The sequence below is a fragment of the Pelobates fuscus genome, chromosome 5, assembly GCF_036172605.1.
Source record: "Pelobates fuscus isolate aPelFus1 chromosome 5, aPelFus1.pri, whole genome shotgun sequence".
Taxonomy (NCBI): domain Eukaryota; kingdom Metazoa; phylum Chordata; class Amphibia; order Anura; family Pelobatidae; genus Pelobates; species Pelobates fuscus.
The window spans coordinates 376,241,667-376,260,351 of record NC_086321.1 but is presented as its reverse complement, the minus strand read 5'-3'; the positions used below and the strand labels follow the sequence as shown (position 1 = coordinate 376,260,351).

At 41.2% G+C, this 18,685-nt stretch overlaps 1 protein-coding gene across 1 annotated transcript; it reads right to left on the bottom strand.

Annotated features, from left to right (window-relative positions):
* Positions 1-1,980: 1,980 nt before the first annotated feature.
* LOC134610461 (zinc finger protein ZFP2-like) lies at positions 1,981-16,770 on the bottom strand. Its single transcript, XM_063453427.1, has 7 exons — positions 16,736-16,770; positions 9,678-9,787; positions 8,957-9,079; positions 7,931-8,075; positions 7,356-7,454; positions 5,685-5,792; positions 1,981-4,583 (listed from the first exon to the last, which is right to left on the bottom strand). Exons 1-7 carry the CDS (start codon positions 16,746-16,748, stop codon positions 3,160-3,162), a joined length of 2,022 nt encoding a protein of 673 aa, XP_063309497.1. The 5' UTR covers positions 16,749-16,770; the 3' UTR covers positions 1,981-3,159.
* Positions 16,771-18,685: the final 1,915 nt, after the last annotated feature.

Below are 18,685 nucleotides of genomic sequence, written 5' to 3'. Positions count from 1 at the left end.
TTTAAAAGTTATCTCCTGCTCTGGAAATTGAACTTTAATCACAAACAGGAGGCTACTGCACAGTCTAGCAAGCTATTAACAGAGCAGAAGATAAATTCTAAATTAAACTGAATTAGCAGTAAAGGAAGTGTAAACATTAGATGACTCTTTACGGGAAGTGTTTGAGAAGCCTGTGTAAGTAACATGCAGGGAGGTGTGACTAGGGCTTCATAAACAAAGTGATTTACTCCTAAATGGCAGAGAATTAAGCAGTGAGACTGCAGGAGCATGATCTATACACCAAAACTGCTTCATTATTAAGCTAAAGTTGTTTTGGTGACGGCAGTGTCCCTTTAACCCCTTAAGGACCAAACTTTTGGAATAAAAGGGAATCATGACATGTCACACATGCCGTGTGTCCTTAAGGGGTTAAAGCCAATAGCTAGCAGTTAATCGTTTTCCTATGCCTCAAGGACCACCAACCCTCACTGCTGCTGGCGAAGAATTTCACCTCCATGGCATCCTGCAACTCTAGGCAGCTAAGCAAAGTTTTGTAGAGAGTAATTAAAATTTGCAGATGAAAATTACGGTTTACATAGTATTTATTTCCAGAGTAAGGCCTTTCAATATGAAACATTAACATGGTTGTATACAAAAAGAATATACAAAAAGAAATTTAACAATTATAAGTTATAGCCTAAAATTAACAAAACGAAAATCTAATAAGGAAACACAAAAGTCAAGGTTTGTACAGAGACAGTCATGTAGAAGGCACATTATGAAATGAAAACTCCCCCTTGGATGACGGGACACTCGCACTCATCACTTATGTGCTTATATGGAATAACGAACTTTCAAAAGTTGAAAACTCAAGAAGAAAATAAAAATATATATATATACACACACATTAACTATTAAACAAGGGAGCTAGCTATCAATCGGTATTGATGAGGCTAAGGTGTGTTAAGGTGTATCTGGAACCAAAAACACAGAAAAAAAATTCAGCATCAGTTTGTTTTTTAAAATTCTCTTAACGTAAGATTTTCATACATTTTAAAGTGATACTTAGGACACTTATAAGCATCATAACCACTACAGCTCTGAAAGGAGGCTAAAGGTCCAGTCACTACATTTTGTGTTTATTTAAAAAATAAAATTAATTTAAATTCTGGCACAAAAACCTTGTCCTTCTGCCTGCTGTCTCATCTTCATTAGCCATCAAAAAGTTTTGTTTTTGTAAGTGGGGTGCTGAATCACCATAAGCGTTTTTGGTGGGCATCGGTGAAGGAGAAGCGCGCACCTAACCAATCACCAGCAACCATCGGCAAGCTCCAGTTGCTCCTGCAACGAAAGATCCTCACTGTCTGTGTGACCCAGTACATGGGAAACCAGATTAGTAAGTACAGAAGGGCACTCTTGAGGAAAGAACAATATATACGTAAACAAAGATACACCGCTCAAGCCCAGGGGACCATGTTCCCAAAGCAAAAAAAATAAAAAAGCCTAAATTACAATACCGAGGGCACCAAACCAGCAACTACAAAATTATACTTAAATAAAAAAAATAGTCTGTTAAACAGAAAGTAAAAATATGTAAAAGAATAAAGGCAATTTTTAGTAATGTATTAACAAGAAATTTCCAGATGACAGAGCACAACATATCCAAATGTAATATACTGAAACTCAGATCAAGTATTGTCTAATAATTACATATGCATACGTATGTATGTGATACATGCGCACTCATGGGTGTTTGTAAAGGAAACTTCAACATAGCTTTATAGTAATCACCAGGAGGCTGAACTTTGCCAGTCTTCCATCTAGGGATTTCCTTTTTTGTTATCGATGCTTTAATCCACTACAGACTGTCCAGAAATGTGTATACACATTTATTGAACATGTATTGCATCTCATCTTGAAAACATTAGCCTAAGGGACTAAAATGAAGATGCTTGTACACACATTTCTGTTCTTCAATGGATTAAAGAAACAGCGTTGAATTTACCTTTATGAAGACCTGTGAATTCTGTTGGAGATACAGGATATTACATTGGGGTTCACTATGCTACATATGTGATCTGCAAGTTTTGGGTTTATAGTGGTTACATCCAATTATTCTTTGTATTTGCTTTCGTTTTACTTTTTGTTTAATACAGTTTATTTTTTGTTAATACACTTTTGTATGTTGCCCTCAGAACCTGTGGCCACACTTGGATCTTTAGATTACATAAAACAAGCTGCAAGTGACTACAGAGAACTGGAGCAGACTGTAAACAGTTAGAACAATGATAAATACTCTATTGGTAATCACACAGAATGTGACCCTTGAATAAACCACAGCAGTGATTTCTTATCATATCAATTTTTAAGGTGGTAAATAGTTTTTCCTATCATTGAGCACCAGTAATATAGGAGAACGGTTCTCTGAGCGAGAAGTGCAACAGCTACCAGAAAGAGCTCTTAGAAAGGCCCCGTGCTGTCAGTTACGGCTAGAATTCTAGCATATCCCATACGCTTTACAGAAGGATTGTTACAGGAGACATTTAAAGCTTGGTGGATGAGGATTTAGCAGTCATTTCCCAGAAAGCATGTTTTCCTCTTCTTTCTTTTAAAGTGGAACTGTCACGATGACCTGCTCAAGAAAATATGGGTCATGCTTTTTTTTTTTTTTTTAAATCTAAGGAGTTTTTTATATATTAAATTAGCATTGTGTGCTTTGCTGTCTCAGTAAACCCATGGCACACCATGTCCAATACCTTAACCTTCAGAACCATGCACGCATACTGCACTATGGAAGGAATACTGGAGCATGCAATACATGTGCTGATAGAGCATTTGTAACTTCCAGGAAGTGAAAGATCTGCTTTAAATTCCCTGCGCTAACTATTCTTTCATTTGAAACACAAAATGCACAGGACGCAGGAAAAAACATGAAAGACACCCCCCTTTTCTCTCACACTATACACTTGCACGCCTTCTGCCAACAGTGCTTATAGACAATATGTCATCTTCCACATTTCTGCTCCGTAGGCGATAGGGTCCATTTAATGTTAAACATAAACGGGAAATTATCAGAGAAAAAAATAACATAAATATGCAAACAGAGCATGTAACACCTTGGGAAGACAAGGTAAACCTAAATGAGGAAAACATTTTTAAAATATGAACTTTTACCTAAAATTAAGTGAATTTTTTCCTTTTTTCTCTAAGAGAAACGACTTTAGAGTTATTCGGTTTTATAGCACTTGTAGAATGTACCTTCCGATGTCTGATAAGTCTAGCTTTGGAAATAAAGCGCTCACCGCACTCTTTACACTTGTGATACCTGTCGTCCGTGTGCGTTCTGGAATGTTCGTCAAGTTGAGCTTCTGAAAAAAAGCGTTTCCCACAGGCCTCGCACTTGTGCAGTTTTCCGTCAGAATGAGTTTTGAGATGTGAAAGGAGTGTTGATCTCGAAGCCAGCAGTTTCCCACATTCGTTGCAACGGTGGTTTTTTTCCCCCGTGTGTGATCGGATATGAACAAGAAGGCGACATTTGAAGTTGAAAATCTTTCCGCAGTCATTGCAAATAAATGGTTTTTCCGCTGAGTGCTTACGCATGTGCATAACAAGGTTGGGCTCTGAGCGAAAATGTTTTCCACAATCTTTGCACTCGTATGGTTTCTCTCCAGTGTGTATTCTCATATGATCAGATAGATAAGCATTCGATATAAATTGTTTACCGCACTCTTTACATTTATATGGTTTTTCGCCAGTATGCGTTCTGTGATGAATGATAAGACTAGCCCTAGAGGCAAATTGCTTCCCGCACTGAATGCAGATGTGCGGTTTCTCCCCTGTGTGTGTCCTCTGGTGGACGAGAAGGCGACACTGGTATGCAAACGTTTTGTCGCACTGGTTGCAATTAAAAGGTTTCTCTCCAGTGTGTGATCTTCGATGGACAATAAGATTGGGTCTAGATGCAAACTGCTTTCCGCATTGCTCGCAATTGTATGGTTTGGCGCCAGTGTGTGAGCTCTGGTGTACGATAAGACGGCATTTATATTCAAACTGCTTGCCACATTCATTACAGACAAAGGGCTTTTCACCGGTGTGCGATCTCTGATGCACAACAAGCTTTGCTTTCGAGAAGAAGACGTCTCCACATTCGTAGCACATGTAGGGTTTATGGCCGGTGTGTGTGTTTTTATGTACAACCAGACGGCAATTGTACTCAAATTCTTTCCCGCATTCATCACACCTAAAAGGTTTGGCTACTTTACTTGGGGACTGTTGAGCAGTCAGAGCAGATTCCCTTTTAAAACTGGTCTTTCGGCCCATTTTCTCCTGAACAGATAAATCCAATGCTGCTGTACTGTTGCTGCTGAAATAATTCTCAGCGAGAGTAAAAATATTTTGTTCACAGTGGTTAGATGCTTCTGGGTAGGTGAGACTGCTATTACCAAAGGCTCCCGAACCACTAGGTGAAAAGACTTCAGAGGCGTCTTCTTGAGATATTTGAGATCCATTGGTATCTTGTTCAGCTACTGTATCTACAGTATAGGATGTTTGGGATTCTTCACACATAGTCCTGCTCATGGAACTATCTTCTGTAGAAAAATGAGCTGTGGATAGCAAGAAAAAAACAAATGTATAAACGACCAAGTCATCTGATAGGAGGCCCATATCAATGCCACCCTTAGTACAAATCTGCAACAAGAAATTAAACCCACTGTTGAGAAATCCATACACAATGCTACAAAGGTTAATTGCACGACCGAGACACTTACCAACAGCTGACCAGACTAGTGCTAACTGGCTAACATCATAATAACTAAGTATTTAACCAGGAAAGTTACATTCAGATTACTCTGGTTTCCAAGTACGTCCTGGGGATGTACCTTAGCCCAACATCCAGGGGTTGTTACTATCACCCAATTTAATCTACCTCGGAAGGATGAAGGGTCAACCCTGCCGGGATTTGAACCTGCAACCCAAGGGTTAGAACAGATTCTGCTGATGCATTAGCCCACTGAGCCATTTCACCGGCCTTCAGATATTGCAGATATTCTGCTGTAAAAAGAAGGACGTAGGAAGCCTGCAAGCTTTGCTTCTGCTCCCTCAACAGCAAAGCTTAGTTTTAAAACTTACTATACTTGTATTGTCACCAACATTTTAACACACAAAAAATAAAAAAGCGTTTCATAGCGAAACGCTGCATGTACACACTCCAGATACCACCGAAGTGATCATGCTGTTTGCACTAACCCTTGAAGTTATCTTCCTAAACACACAAATTGTCCTAATTAGGCCAAGTAACGCTTCAAAAAGCTATGACTTACTGTGCAGTAATGCTCACCTATATACTGCTTTACTGGCATGTAGGTCTGCCTACACCCATGCAATACCATACTAACGTTGTATTACCCATGTGTATCTAGGCTTTCTTTACATGCTACGTTTGCTATTTTACCTCTATTTCTTATGTAATAATTTATTGTGCAAAACAATGCCACTGTGTGATATATCCTCAGGGCATATGCTTTTCTTATATAAAATGACGCAATACCTTTTCGATATTTTTGCATCTTCAAAACCATTGCTTTATACTACTGTATGTACCTTTTGAACGAATAAACGTCGAATTCCAAAAAATACCCACACAAATCGTAATAATGCATCATTCAATATTATAATCTGTTACTAATCCGTTTTTTTTTGCTTACCAGGGTCATCGATTATACAAATTTCCTGCTTGAGATCTTCTACTAGACACTTCACATATTGATCCTCTATTGGTTTATCACCCGGCACACTTTCAGTATCCATTTCAACTGTGAGAAAAATATGAAAATAAAATCAATAAATACTGACCCCACAGTCATTTGTATCATCAATAGAAAATAAAGTGAATTCTCATATTATGATCTAATTAAATACTTATAACAAATACACATAATTTATAATACTACTATTTGAGAACAAATCATACATAATAGCTATAATTATTCAGGTACTAGAATAAAATAAAGTCTACAGAGAAGATAACAGCAACAAATGTTCAAGGTACATTGTACTGTGTTCGGACTAAACTGATCCAGAAAAGTAACTCACGGAGCCTGTTGGGAATTACCATTCACTGACACGGACTTGTTAAAGCCCGCTGGCACTCAATCAGAACGGATTAAACCTTGATGCATGCTCTTCCAGAGCGATGTTTTTTAAATAGCCCCTTATCCATACATATTGGCAGCTTCTTGCAGGGCTCCCCAGGGAGCAAGGGGTGTCACTCTGACGTCATGAAGAGACAATCCCTGCTTCCTATGAGAAAACTCCAGTGGGCTGCAAATCAGGAAGGGTGTAAAATTGCCATTTTGTATTGGGGCAGGGTGGGCATTTGTTGCAAAGATCCATCATTAGGAATATTTCAATTGTGTTTATTACTTTTGCTTACTGTTCTATATTTCAGGGTTATTCACTAAACAATAATTTACAACTTTTTTGCCAAAAAAAACAGTTGAACTTTGTTACGGACTGATCAATATGTTAACTGGTGCGGGACTCAAGGCAAATTACTCTCCAAAAGAGCTAAAGTCACTGTGTTCATGCTCCCCTCCTGACATCCATGGCACCTAGTTATGCTGTCCAGCTAGCTCCATGGACCCTGGGAAGCTGTCTAGGGTTGGTATAGTCACAGCCTCTGAAGCAACGGGAAACCAGTGTCGGTGACTGGGACCTCACACCAAACATCCTGGAACTCTGCTCCAGATTGGAGAAAGGTGGAGGCCCAGTCAAAATTCGTGTAAGGATTGTTTGGGCTAAACAGCTCTGATCCAGGTGCTTTTTGGACAGTGTGCCCCCAAACCAGAGCCATCCAGGAATGCACACCACGTGGGGATATCGTGTGTGGAACATGTTGTTGGGGAAACTAGTGTAAGGCGTCCTTGTGTCTGGTTGGTAATTAAATTACCTGGGTGCAGATTCTAGTATATCCCAGTCACCAAGGCGGGATTGCAATGTGTGCCTTAATGGCCCCATGTCAGGAATGTGTATATAAACCTGCGATCTGCTGAATAACGTTTGGACCTGATTCAAGCCGTGGCTGTTTTTTGGGATCCTTGCTATAATTGCACTAGCTGATTTACTCCAGAGAAAGGGATTACTGTGCAGAAAGTTAATATACTATTTTTCTACTAAAAACACGGATTCGATCAAGGCTAAATTAAAAATAAATAAATAAAATAATAATAGACAATGGAGACCTGTTCAGAGAATTCTTTGAAAGAAAATGAGTGAATAATTATTTTTTGCAATTTTGTTTAGCTCTGCTAAAAGCAGGTGGATTTGTACAGGAGGCGAGAAGTTAAACAAGACCCTTAACATTTAATAACACCTACCTTCAGGGCTGTCTGGGTCAACTTCCAATTGCTGATCATCATCTAAAGATCTTTCCTTGACCCCAGCAGATTGTAGTGACAGACCATCATCACAGTGTTCTGGCAATCAGAAAACATAATCACAGAGGTTAATGCAATCTCCATCCAGACAACTAGGAACACAGGCACTCTCCAAGACAGTCACTGCCTCTAAGGAGGGGTGAATGCTCAAGAGAGCATCAGCTGAAAAATCTCAGCCAATGAGCTAAGCCACGCACTGTCGGGTTTAACTCAGAGGAGAGAGCCACCTAAATGGTGGGTTTTCACTATAGGGTCAGGAATACATGTTTGTGATCCTTTAAGAGAGCCATGTTTTTGAATGCATAGCTGAGTGGGTAGTAGCTTGTTAATGAGCATTACCCATGTCTCATGGAGTCAGAGTCTGCATGTTACTTTTTAGAAATGCAATGAAGAAGCTTTGACCTACAAGTCTGAAACAATTTGTGGCTGGATGATTTGTAAATGGATCTATTAGTGAAGACCACTTTGATAACTGTGGATGCTCCTCATGTTAGGACTATCTTCTATGTGGTTACCTGGACTTCTACTTTCTGTAATTGTCAAAGTGCTAATGATCTGGTCTTCTACTACAACATTCTTGCATTGTGCCTCGTGACTTTGTATATATTCCCATTCATCCATGGAGAAATAAACAGCAACATCCCCACATTTTACTGGGATCTGGGAAAACAAAAAAAAAAAAGAAATAAAAAAAAAAAAAAGACTTATTAGATCCTTGAAAAGGGTAAGTGCATTTAAGAAAAGTCGCCCAAGAGTTATTTATCAGATGGTGGACATACCATCATGAATATACGCTTCTGGTATAAGAGCAGAGATGTTAAATTCCTGGACATTTTGAAGCGATCAAAAATAATTTCCCCGTTTTCTTCCCCCCATAAAATCTCCAGAAAAATTATCAGAAAGAAAAAAATACCAGAGTGAAGTACTCATGAAAATGTAAAGTAATTTTGTTACGTTTGGAACATAAAATGCTGTGTGTATAGAAGTATCATGGTTGAAATAAAAGTACAGCTGATCTGGTAAATATGCTTTATTTTTGTAACAAATAGCAGTACGAGATCTGGACATGTTAACCCCTTAAGGACCAAACTTCTGTAATAAAAGGGAATCATGACATGTCACACATGTCATGTGTCCTTAAGGGGTTAAAGGGACACTTTACTGGCCAAATAAAATAATTAAATCATTATTTAGTATATAAACCCCTAATGGAAACTTGCATGCATTTAATAATGCACTTTTTTCATTTGAGGTATATCTAAAAAATATACAGTAAACCCACAGTATATATATATAATAACAGTATAAATATACAGCTCTGCAGTGTTTGCAAACCCTCCCCTTCTAGCCCCGCCCAGACTTTCCGTGTCTGTCCAATCACAGACTTCCCAATGTAGCTCAATGGGAAGTCTTTGTAAGGCAGGTACTCTGGGAAATTGCGGCCTCTTGAGTTTAGCTCAGCTGAGAAAAAAATAAAACCTCAAAAATAATATGATAATTTTAATGAAATATAAAATTATTGCTCTCCAGTCATCCCTCACCTCTCTGGTTACCAAACTGATGATTTGCTGTGCGTGTTTCACGATCATCTTGTTCATTTGGGAGCAATCCTTGTTCACGTGGTTCACAGTAGTTAATTTTGCCAGTTGCTGACATAATGACACCTAAAAAACAAACAAAAACAGGATAAAAAATATAAAAATATTGGAGAAGAGAATTTCAGAAAACCTACAAATAACGTAATGTCCTAAATATGACCCAGCAGATGTTTCTTCCTTTTGCAGCAAGGGGCTTTGTGACGGATTAGTTCCGAAGGTTGCCTGCCCATATTCTAATCTAGAACATCCAGGGCTCCACAAAATATAGGGGTGTAGGACTAACTTCAGGGCTTCTGGATTATGTGGGTAATGGAGTTTATCAGTGAGCAAAGCCATATCATAAGTTCTCTCTGAACCTTCTCCCTGGGTCAGTAGTATTTTTCAGCAAACCCCACGTCTTTAGCTCCACTGTATATACCAAGGAATAACTAACTAACTAACTAACTAACTAACTATCTCCTTTGTCTTCAGCCTCTTCCCTGGGCACCCAAATCTTCATATCCAAGCACATCCTCCTATCTCTAAGTACGCACTCTGCCCCTTCCTTGAGACCATTGGCTACTCTGTATTGCCAAGAACAACTCTGCCTGCTTCCCCTCCACTGTATACTGTGACTAGCCTCCACACTGAGCGAGGTCTTTCTGAGAGACCTAACAGCTCTCACCTCTCCAGTCAGCAGGCAAATAATCTCAATGGCGTGATCCACGATTCTCTCTCCCATCTGCATTTTCCCCATACTCATCATCGGAGTGTCAGATCGTCCTACATGGAGACCTTTCAAATGGAAAGGATGGAAGATGTTAGTTTCAAAGATTTATTTCAACTAAGAAAACACGCTCCAAGCTCCATAACCAGAGCAGCTCACTGTATTGTGCCAGCTGATTGCAAAAGCCATGGTGCAAGGTTTATTTGGGTACAGCTTCTCCACTTTTACCGCCAAACATTTTCAAGCAGTTTCACCCTAAAATGTGTTTCTCTCTCTGCTGCTGCAGCCCAAATAATGAAGAAATAAACTTCCTAAGGCCCAATATTTAAACAATAGGTTTAAGTTGCTTCAAATGTCCCATTAAAGGAAGCCACTTAAAAAGCAATAGAACTAGATAGGGCAAAGATATAAATAAATCTAAAAGAAAAATCAGGGACATACACTTTCAGCAATGGCCGCCTGCCTTGGAAGCAATTAATGTACACAGGGCTCAAAGCTTCCGTTCTACATTAACCATTGGAGAGTGAAAATTTAGCCCTGGTGAATATGCTGTGGGCTTGTGTTGCCAAGTAACTTTTAAGGCCTGGCAAGCAGCATGGGACTACAGGCTTTAAGCAATTATAGCAGGGCGTGACAAATTTGTTTGGAATCTAGGAGCCAGCTAACAAAGTTAGGAGCCAGTTTTTTTTTTAAATGGGCACTATAGTCACCAGAACCACTACAGCTTAATGTAGTGGTTCTGGTGCCTAAAGCCTGTCCCTGTAGCCTTTTCAATGTAAACGCTGCATTTTCAGAAAAAAGGCAGTGTTTACATTGCTGCCTACTAAGACATCTAGTGGCTGTCACTCAGACGGCCACTAGAGAGTCCTGTGTCAGTGCTCTGCATGGACGCGCTGAATGTTATCCATAGAGAACATGTGCTATATCCTCCCAATGCTTTCCTATTGGAATGCATTGTTTAGCTGAGATCAAAAAGATTGATGAACCCGGCAATGGAGGCGGGACAAGCCACGGCAAAACCTGCACATCGTGGGAAAAAAAGGGTGAGTAAAAACACCAATCGTGATCGCAGGTACCTAAACAGACAGACACGCACACACTGACAGGGGCACACACACACACACACACACTGACAGGGGCATAGGCACACACACACACACACTGACAGGGGCATAGGCACGCACACACTGACAGGGGCATAGGCACGCACACACTGACAGGGACATAGGAACGCACACACACACTGACAGGGGCATAGGAACGCACACACACACTGACAGGGGCATAGGAACGCACACACACACTGACAGGGGCATAGGAACGCACACACACACTGACAGGGGCATAGGCACACACACACACTGACAGGGGCATAGGCACACACACACACTGACAGGGGCATAGGCACACACACACACTGACAGGGGCATAGGCACACACACTGACAGGGGCATAGGCACACACACTGACAGGGGCATAGGCACACACACTGACAGGGGCATAGGCACACACACTGACAGGGGCATAGGCACACACACTGACAGGGGCATAGGCACACACACTGACAGGGGCATAGGCACACACACTGACAGGGGCATAGGCACACACACACACACACACTGACAGGGGCATAGGCGCACACACACACACACACACTGACAGGGGCATAGGCGCGCACACACACACACACACACTGACAGGGGCATAGGCGCACACACACACACACACTGACAGGGGCATAGGCGCACACACACACACGGACAGGGGCATAGGCGCACACACACACACGGACAGGGGCATAGGCGCACACACACACACACTGACAGGGGCATAGGCGCACACACACACACACTGACAGGGGCATAGGCGCACACACACACACACACACTGACAGGGGCATAGGCGCACACACACACACACTGACAGGGGCATAGGCGCACACACACACACACACTGACAGGGGCATAGGCGCACACACACACACTGACAGGGGCATAGGCGCACACACACACACTGACAGGGGCATAGGCGCACACACACACACTGACAGGGGCATAGGCGCACACACACACACTGACAGGGGCATAGGCGCACACACACACACTGACAGGGGCATAGGCGCACACACACACACACTGACAGGGGCATAGGCGCACACACACACACACTGACAGGGGCATAGGCGCACACACACACACTGACAGGGGCATAGGCGCACACACACACACTGACAGGGGCATAGGCACACACACACACACTGACAGGGGCACACACTGACAGGGGCACACACTGACAGGGGCACACACTGACAGGGGCACACACTGACAGGGGCACACACTGACAGGGGCACACACTTTCTCAAATACAAATGTACATTTTTTTTTTTTTAATCCACTCAGCTTCCCTACCTTTTGGGAGAGCTGAGTGGACGTTCCCTGGGGTCTACTGGGGCTGCTCGCTCTTCCTGTGTTAGAGGGAGCAGTAATCTACCATGCAGCTCCTCTCTGCTCCCTGAGATGCCAGGGCCGGAATGACGTCATATTCCGGTTTTCAGGCATCACTAAACAGCGCGAGGGAGCACAGGGGAGCCGCTGGAAGATCACTGCTCCCTCACAAGCTGCCCCAGCCGACCGCCTGGATGTGCCACTCAGCCGGCCAGCTACAACGCTCACTCAGCCGGCCGCCTCCATGATGCTCAGGGCGGCCAGCTACAACGCTCACTCAGCCGGCCGCCTCCATGATGCTCAGGGCGGCCAGCTACAACGCTCACTCAGCCGGCCGCCTCCATGATGCTCAGGGCGGCCAGCTACAACGCTCACTTAGCCGGCCGCCTCCATGAAGCTCAGGGCAATTTTGCCTCCATGCTCCCGCTGGTGGGCGGCAGGCTCCATTATTTGCTTATTTAGATAAAAAGTTGACAAATCCCAGGCGCCTGGGAAAAATATTTAGTCGCCACCTGGCGCCAGGGATTTGTCGAGCCCTTCCTTAACTGACATATAAACATTAATGCACTGTACTAATTACATTAGCTGCCATAGTAACATTAGCATAACAACCGAATCAGAATAACTAATTTCCATTAAAAAAAAAAAAATAATAAATTCTAAACAAAAGGAAGGAAGAGTAGACACAAGCAAACTAAACACACAACCAATAGTTCTAACACCGAATCATACTATATAAATGTTAGCATCCACCAGCAAATAACTATAAATGATTTCACCCATGCCGCACCAGAGAATAATCCGCATTGTTGCAATGCACTAGTTACAGGGACCCAAATTACAATCCATAGTAGCAGGCCCCTAGGCCTCTCCACGGGCTACACAATCTTACAGAGTGAGTGAATCCCACGTCCAAAAGGACACTTGAAGGACCACAACCACATCTCAATGCAGTGTTTTTTTTGTTCAAAGATCCAGTCAGTGATCTCTGACAAATGTAAACATTGTTTGTGAGAAACAGAAGTTTACATTTGTCAGGTGGAATGTCTCTAGTGGCTGTTATTCAATCAATCACTAAAGGTGCCTCCTAAGGTAGGATTTCAAGAACTGAAAGACATTTTGGCACGGCTGAACTGTTTACAGTAAGATTTAAATCTTATCGACAAACATGTCCAGTAGGCCATCAACAGATTACCTTTTTTTTTCTCTAAAGTAGGTTGGTCACCCAAAATATTTTGGAACATTTGATAAATATACAATTGTTACACAATGAATACAAAATACTGTGTAATGCGGTCAAAAGATTTCTTAAGATAAAGTAAGGACTAAAGTCCTAAGTTGTCAAACTTGACAGAAGCTACCTCCAAGTTCTGTCGATTGCCCCCCTCACACTGCCTTATGGCTGTGGTATAAGGTTCCCAACAGTATCCCAGGATCTTCCATAGCATGTGGTGGTGCCTACAACAGACGCAATGTCACAACACGGGATCTTTACAAAATATGCACAAAAAAAAACCCAAAAAGTGACAGAGCTACTTTAACAGGAAGGCCCAATAAACTCAAGATTCAGGCACACAGTCAAGTGCTGTAATTGTTATAGAACCAGGAATCGCCTGGCGCTGGCCATGGTAGGTAAACTAGTTTTGAAAGCTTGGACACTAATGTGGGTATTTCAGGTAGCTCCGGGTCCAGCCTTTTTTTCAGATATATCTGAAGAGATCTTCAGCTTGTGTAAGCTGGTTTTAGATTACCCCCAATGAAAAAGATGCAGGAATAAATCCATGCATGCTTTTGTCTGGGGTATATCTACTATATAGTTTCCCCCCCAATGGAGTGCTCTTTTAATGACTATCTCCTAATGCTTTTGAATTCTACATACTGCAGGCCAGCAGTTTCCATACACTTCAAAAAGTATGTGTGACCAAAAAGCACAGTAGGTATGTGTGTCCAGTAAACACAAAGGGTATGTGTGTCCAGTAAACACGTAGGATCTGGTGAGTTTTCAGATGCCAGAAGCATACATCGTGTCTGTGTGTAATGTAAACACACCCTTCTACACACAGTAACGTACAGACAAACACAGTAATACAATGTCCTTCTCACACAATAATGCACATTCTCTCCTAAACAAACACAGTAACACCCACCCACTCCTAAACAAACATGATAACATACACACCCTCGCCTAAATAGACACAGCAACACACACACCCTCAACTAAACAGACACAGTAACACACACACCCTCTCTTAAATGAACACAGTTACATACATTTCATGTCTATACAATACAGTAACACACTCTGAAACAAAGACAGTAACACACACTCTCCTTTGCCACCCTGCAGTCAGTGAATGGCTTCTTTGATCTACCCCATTTCCCTCTCACACAGCATTTCCTCACACAATTTCTCCTAAACAAGTACATAAATGCACACTCTGCCAGCACAACACACACACACTCTCTTTCCCACACAACACAAGTAACAAACACACTTTCCTTCCCACACAACACACACATTTCCCTGCCCAAACAACACACACAGTAACACATGCTACACACACACACACACACACACACAACATAATCTAACACAAACACTCAACTGCCCAAACACAGACACTCATTCCCACACAACACACATTAACACTCATTCCCACGCAACACACACACTAACACAGATTTTAATTTCCACACAACACACACATTAACAGACACTCATTCCCACGCAACACACACATTAACAGACACTCATTCCCACGCAACACAGGCACTCTCCTTCTCTCTCTCACACACACACACACAGACAGACAGACTCTCTCACTCTCCTTCCCACGCACACACTCTCCTCCCCACGCACAGTAACACACACTATACCCCCCACACACAGTAACACACACTCTCCTCCCCACACACACTATATCCCACACACACACAATATCCCCCCCCCACACACACACACAATATCCCCCCCACACACACACACAATATCCCCCCCCACACACACACAATATCCCCCCCCACACACACACAATATCCCCCCCCCACACACACACAATATCCCCCCCCACACACACACACAATATCCCCCCCCCCCACACACACAATATCCCCCCCACACACACACACAATATCCCACACACACACACTATCCCACACACACACACACAATATCCCACACACACACACACACACTATCCCACACACACACACACACACACTATCCCACACACACACACACACACACACTATCACACACACACACACACACACACTATCCCACACACACACACACACACTATCCCACACACACACACACACACTATCCCACACACACACACACTATCCCACACACTATCCCACACACACACACACACACACTATCCCACACACACACACACACTATCCCACACACACACACACACTATCCCACACACACACACACACACACTATCCCACACACTATCCCACACACACACACTATCCCACACACACACACTATCCCACACACACACACACACTATCCCACACACACACACACTATCCCACACACACACACAATCCCACACACACACACACAATCCCACACACACACACACACAATCCCACACACACACACACAATCCCACACACACACAATCCCACACACACACACACAATCCCACACACACACAATCCCACACACACAGTAACACACTCTCCTCCCCACCCCACACACAGTAACACACACTCTCCTCCCCACACACACTATACCCCACACACAGTAACACACACACTATACCCCACACACAGTAACACACACAGTAACACACACAGTAACACACTCTCCTCCCACACACAGTAACACACACACACTATACCCCACACACAGTAACACACACTCTCCTCCCACACACAGTAACACACACACTATACCCCACACACACACTATACCCCACACACAGTGACACACACACACTATACCCCACACACAGTAATACACACTATACCCCACACACACACTATACCCCACACACAGTAACACACACTCTCCTCCCACACACAGTAACACACACACTATACCCCACACACAGTAACACACACACTATACCCCACACACAGTAACACACTCTCCTCCCACACACAGTAACACACACTCTCCTCCTACACACAGTAACACACACACTCTCCTCCTACACACAGTAACACACACACTATACCCCACACACAGTAACACACACACTCTCCTCCTACACACAGTAACACACACACTATACCCCACACACAGTAACACACACACACTATACCCCACACACAGTAACACACACACTATACCCCACACACAGTAACACACACTCTCCTCCCACACACTATACCCCACACACAGTAACACACACTCTCCTCCTACACACAGTAACACACACACACACAGTAATACACACTCTCCTCCCACACACAGTAACACACACTATACCCCTCCCTCCCCCCCCATCAGTCAGTGAGAGCCCTCCCTGGTCCCCCGGTTACCCCTGCATTCAGTAAATGTCCCCCCGGACTCCCCGTTTCCCTCCCGCTCAGCATTTCCTCCTATACCTGCAGCAGCCATTCGGGTATGGAAGGGGCAGGGTGCAACAAGCTTCGCAGTCATTGGCTGGAGTTCCGTCTGACGTCATCACGTATTAAGAACAGTGGCTATGGCGGGGAACCTGAACTACAACATCCGTCATGCAATGCGAGGGCCGAGCAGGGCAGCCAATCAGAGAGCGAGCTCAGCCTGTACTGCTGGGGCTAACTCAGTATAATGACACATTGTAGGCTGCTCTCTGTCTGCACTGATTATATATCTTATAATATTATTATTATTATACACTGTCTGCACTGATTATATATATTATAATATTATTTTACACTGACTGCACTGATTATATATATTATAATATTATTATACACTGTCTGTACTGATTATATATATTATAATATTATTATACACTGTCTGCACTGATTATATATATTATAATATTATTATACACTGTCTGCACTGATTATATATATATTATAATATTATTATACACTGTCTGCACTGATTAAATATATTATAATATTACTATACACTGTCTGTACTGATTATATATTATAATATTATTATACACTGTCTGTACTGATTATATATTATAATATTATTATACACTGTCTGTACTGATTATATATATTATAATATTACTATACACTGTCTGTACTGATTATATATTATAATATTATTATACACTGTCTGCACTGATTATATATATTATAATATTACTATACACTGTCTGCACTGATTATATATATATATATTATAATATTATTATACACTGTCTGCACTGATTATATATATTATAATATTACTATACACTGTCTGTACTGATTATATATTATAATATTATTATACACTGTCTGTACTGATTATATATTATAATATTATTATACACTGTCTGTACTGATTATATATATTATAATATTACTATACACTGTCTGTACTGATTATATATTATAATATTATTATACACTGTCTGCACTGATTATATATATTATAATATTACTATACACTGTCTGTACTGATTATATATTATAATATTATTATACACTGTCTGTACTGATTATATATTATAATATTATTATACACTGTCTGTACTGATTATATATATTATAATATTACTATACACTGTCTGTACTGATTATATATTATAATATTATTATACACTGTCTGCACTGATTATATATATTATAATATTACTATACACTGTCTGTACTGATTATATATTATAATATTATTATACACTGTCTGTACTGATTATATATTATAATATTATTATACACTGTCTGTACTGATTATATATATTATAATATTACTATACACTGTCTGTACTGATTATATATTATAATATTATTATACACTGTCTGCACTGATTATATATATTATAATATTACTATACACTGTCTGCACTGATTATATATATTATAATATTAGTATACACTGTCTGCACTGATTATATATATTATAATATTATTATACACTGTCTGCACTGATTATATATATTATAATATTATTATACACTGTCTGTACTGATTATATATTATAATATTACTATACACTGTCTGCACTGATTATATATATTATAATATTACTATACACTGTCTGCACTGATTATATATATATTATAATATTATTATACACTGTCTGTACTGATTATATATATTTTTTTGTCAATCTCTTTTTTTATTGAGGCATAAAATTATATAGGGTACAGAATAGAAAAAGGGAGACGATAAAGTGTCGCACATTACGGGTATAATACAGAGCAATTTACATCATCCCTGAATATCTCATAGCCTCATTTTATATTATGGAAAGTTATTCTTTTAAGTTTCGTGTAGTAGTAAAGAAAGTGATTATACATGAGTAAGATAAGTTACGATAGAGCTTCAGTGACCCTGTACAGGCTAATGGGGTATGTATACGCTAAGCACCATTACCACATATACGATACCGTATACCACATAACG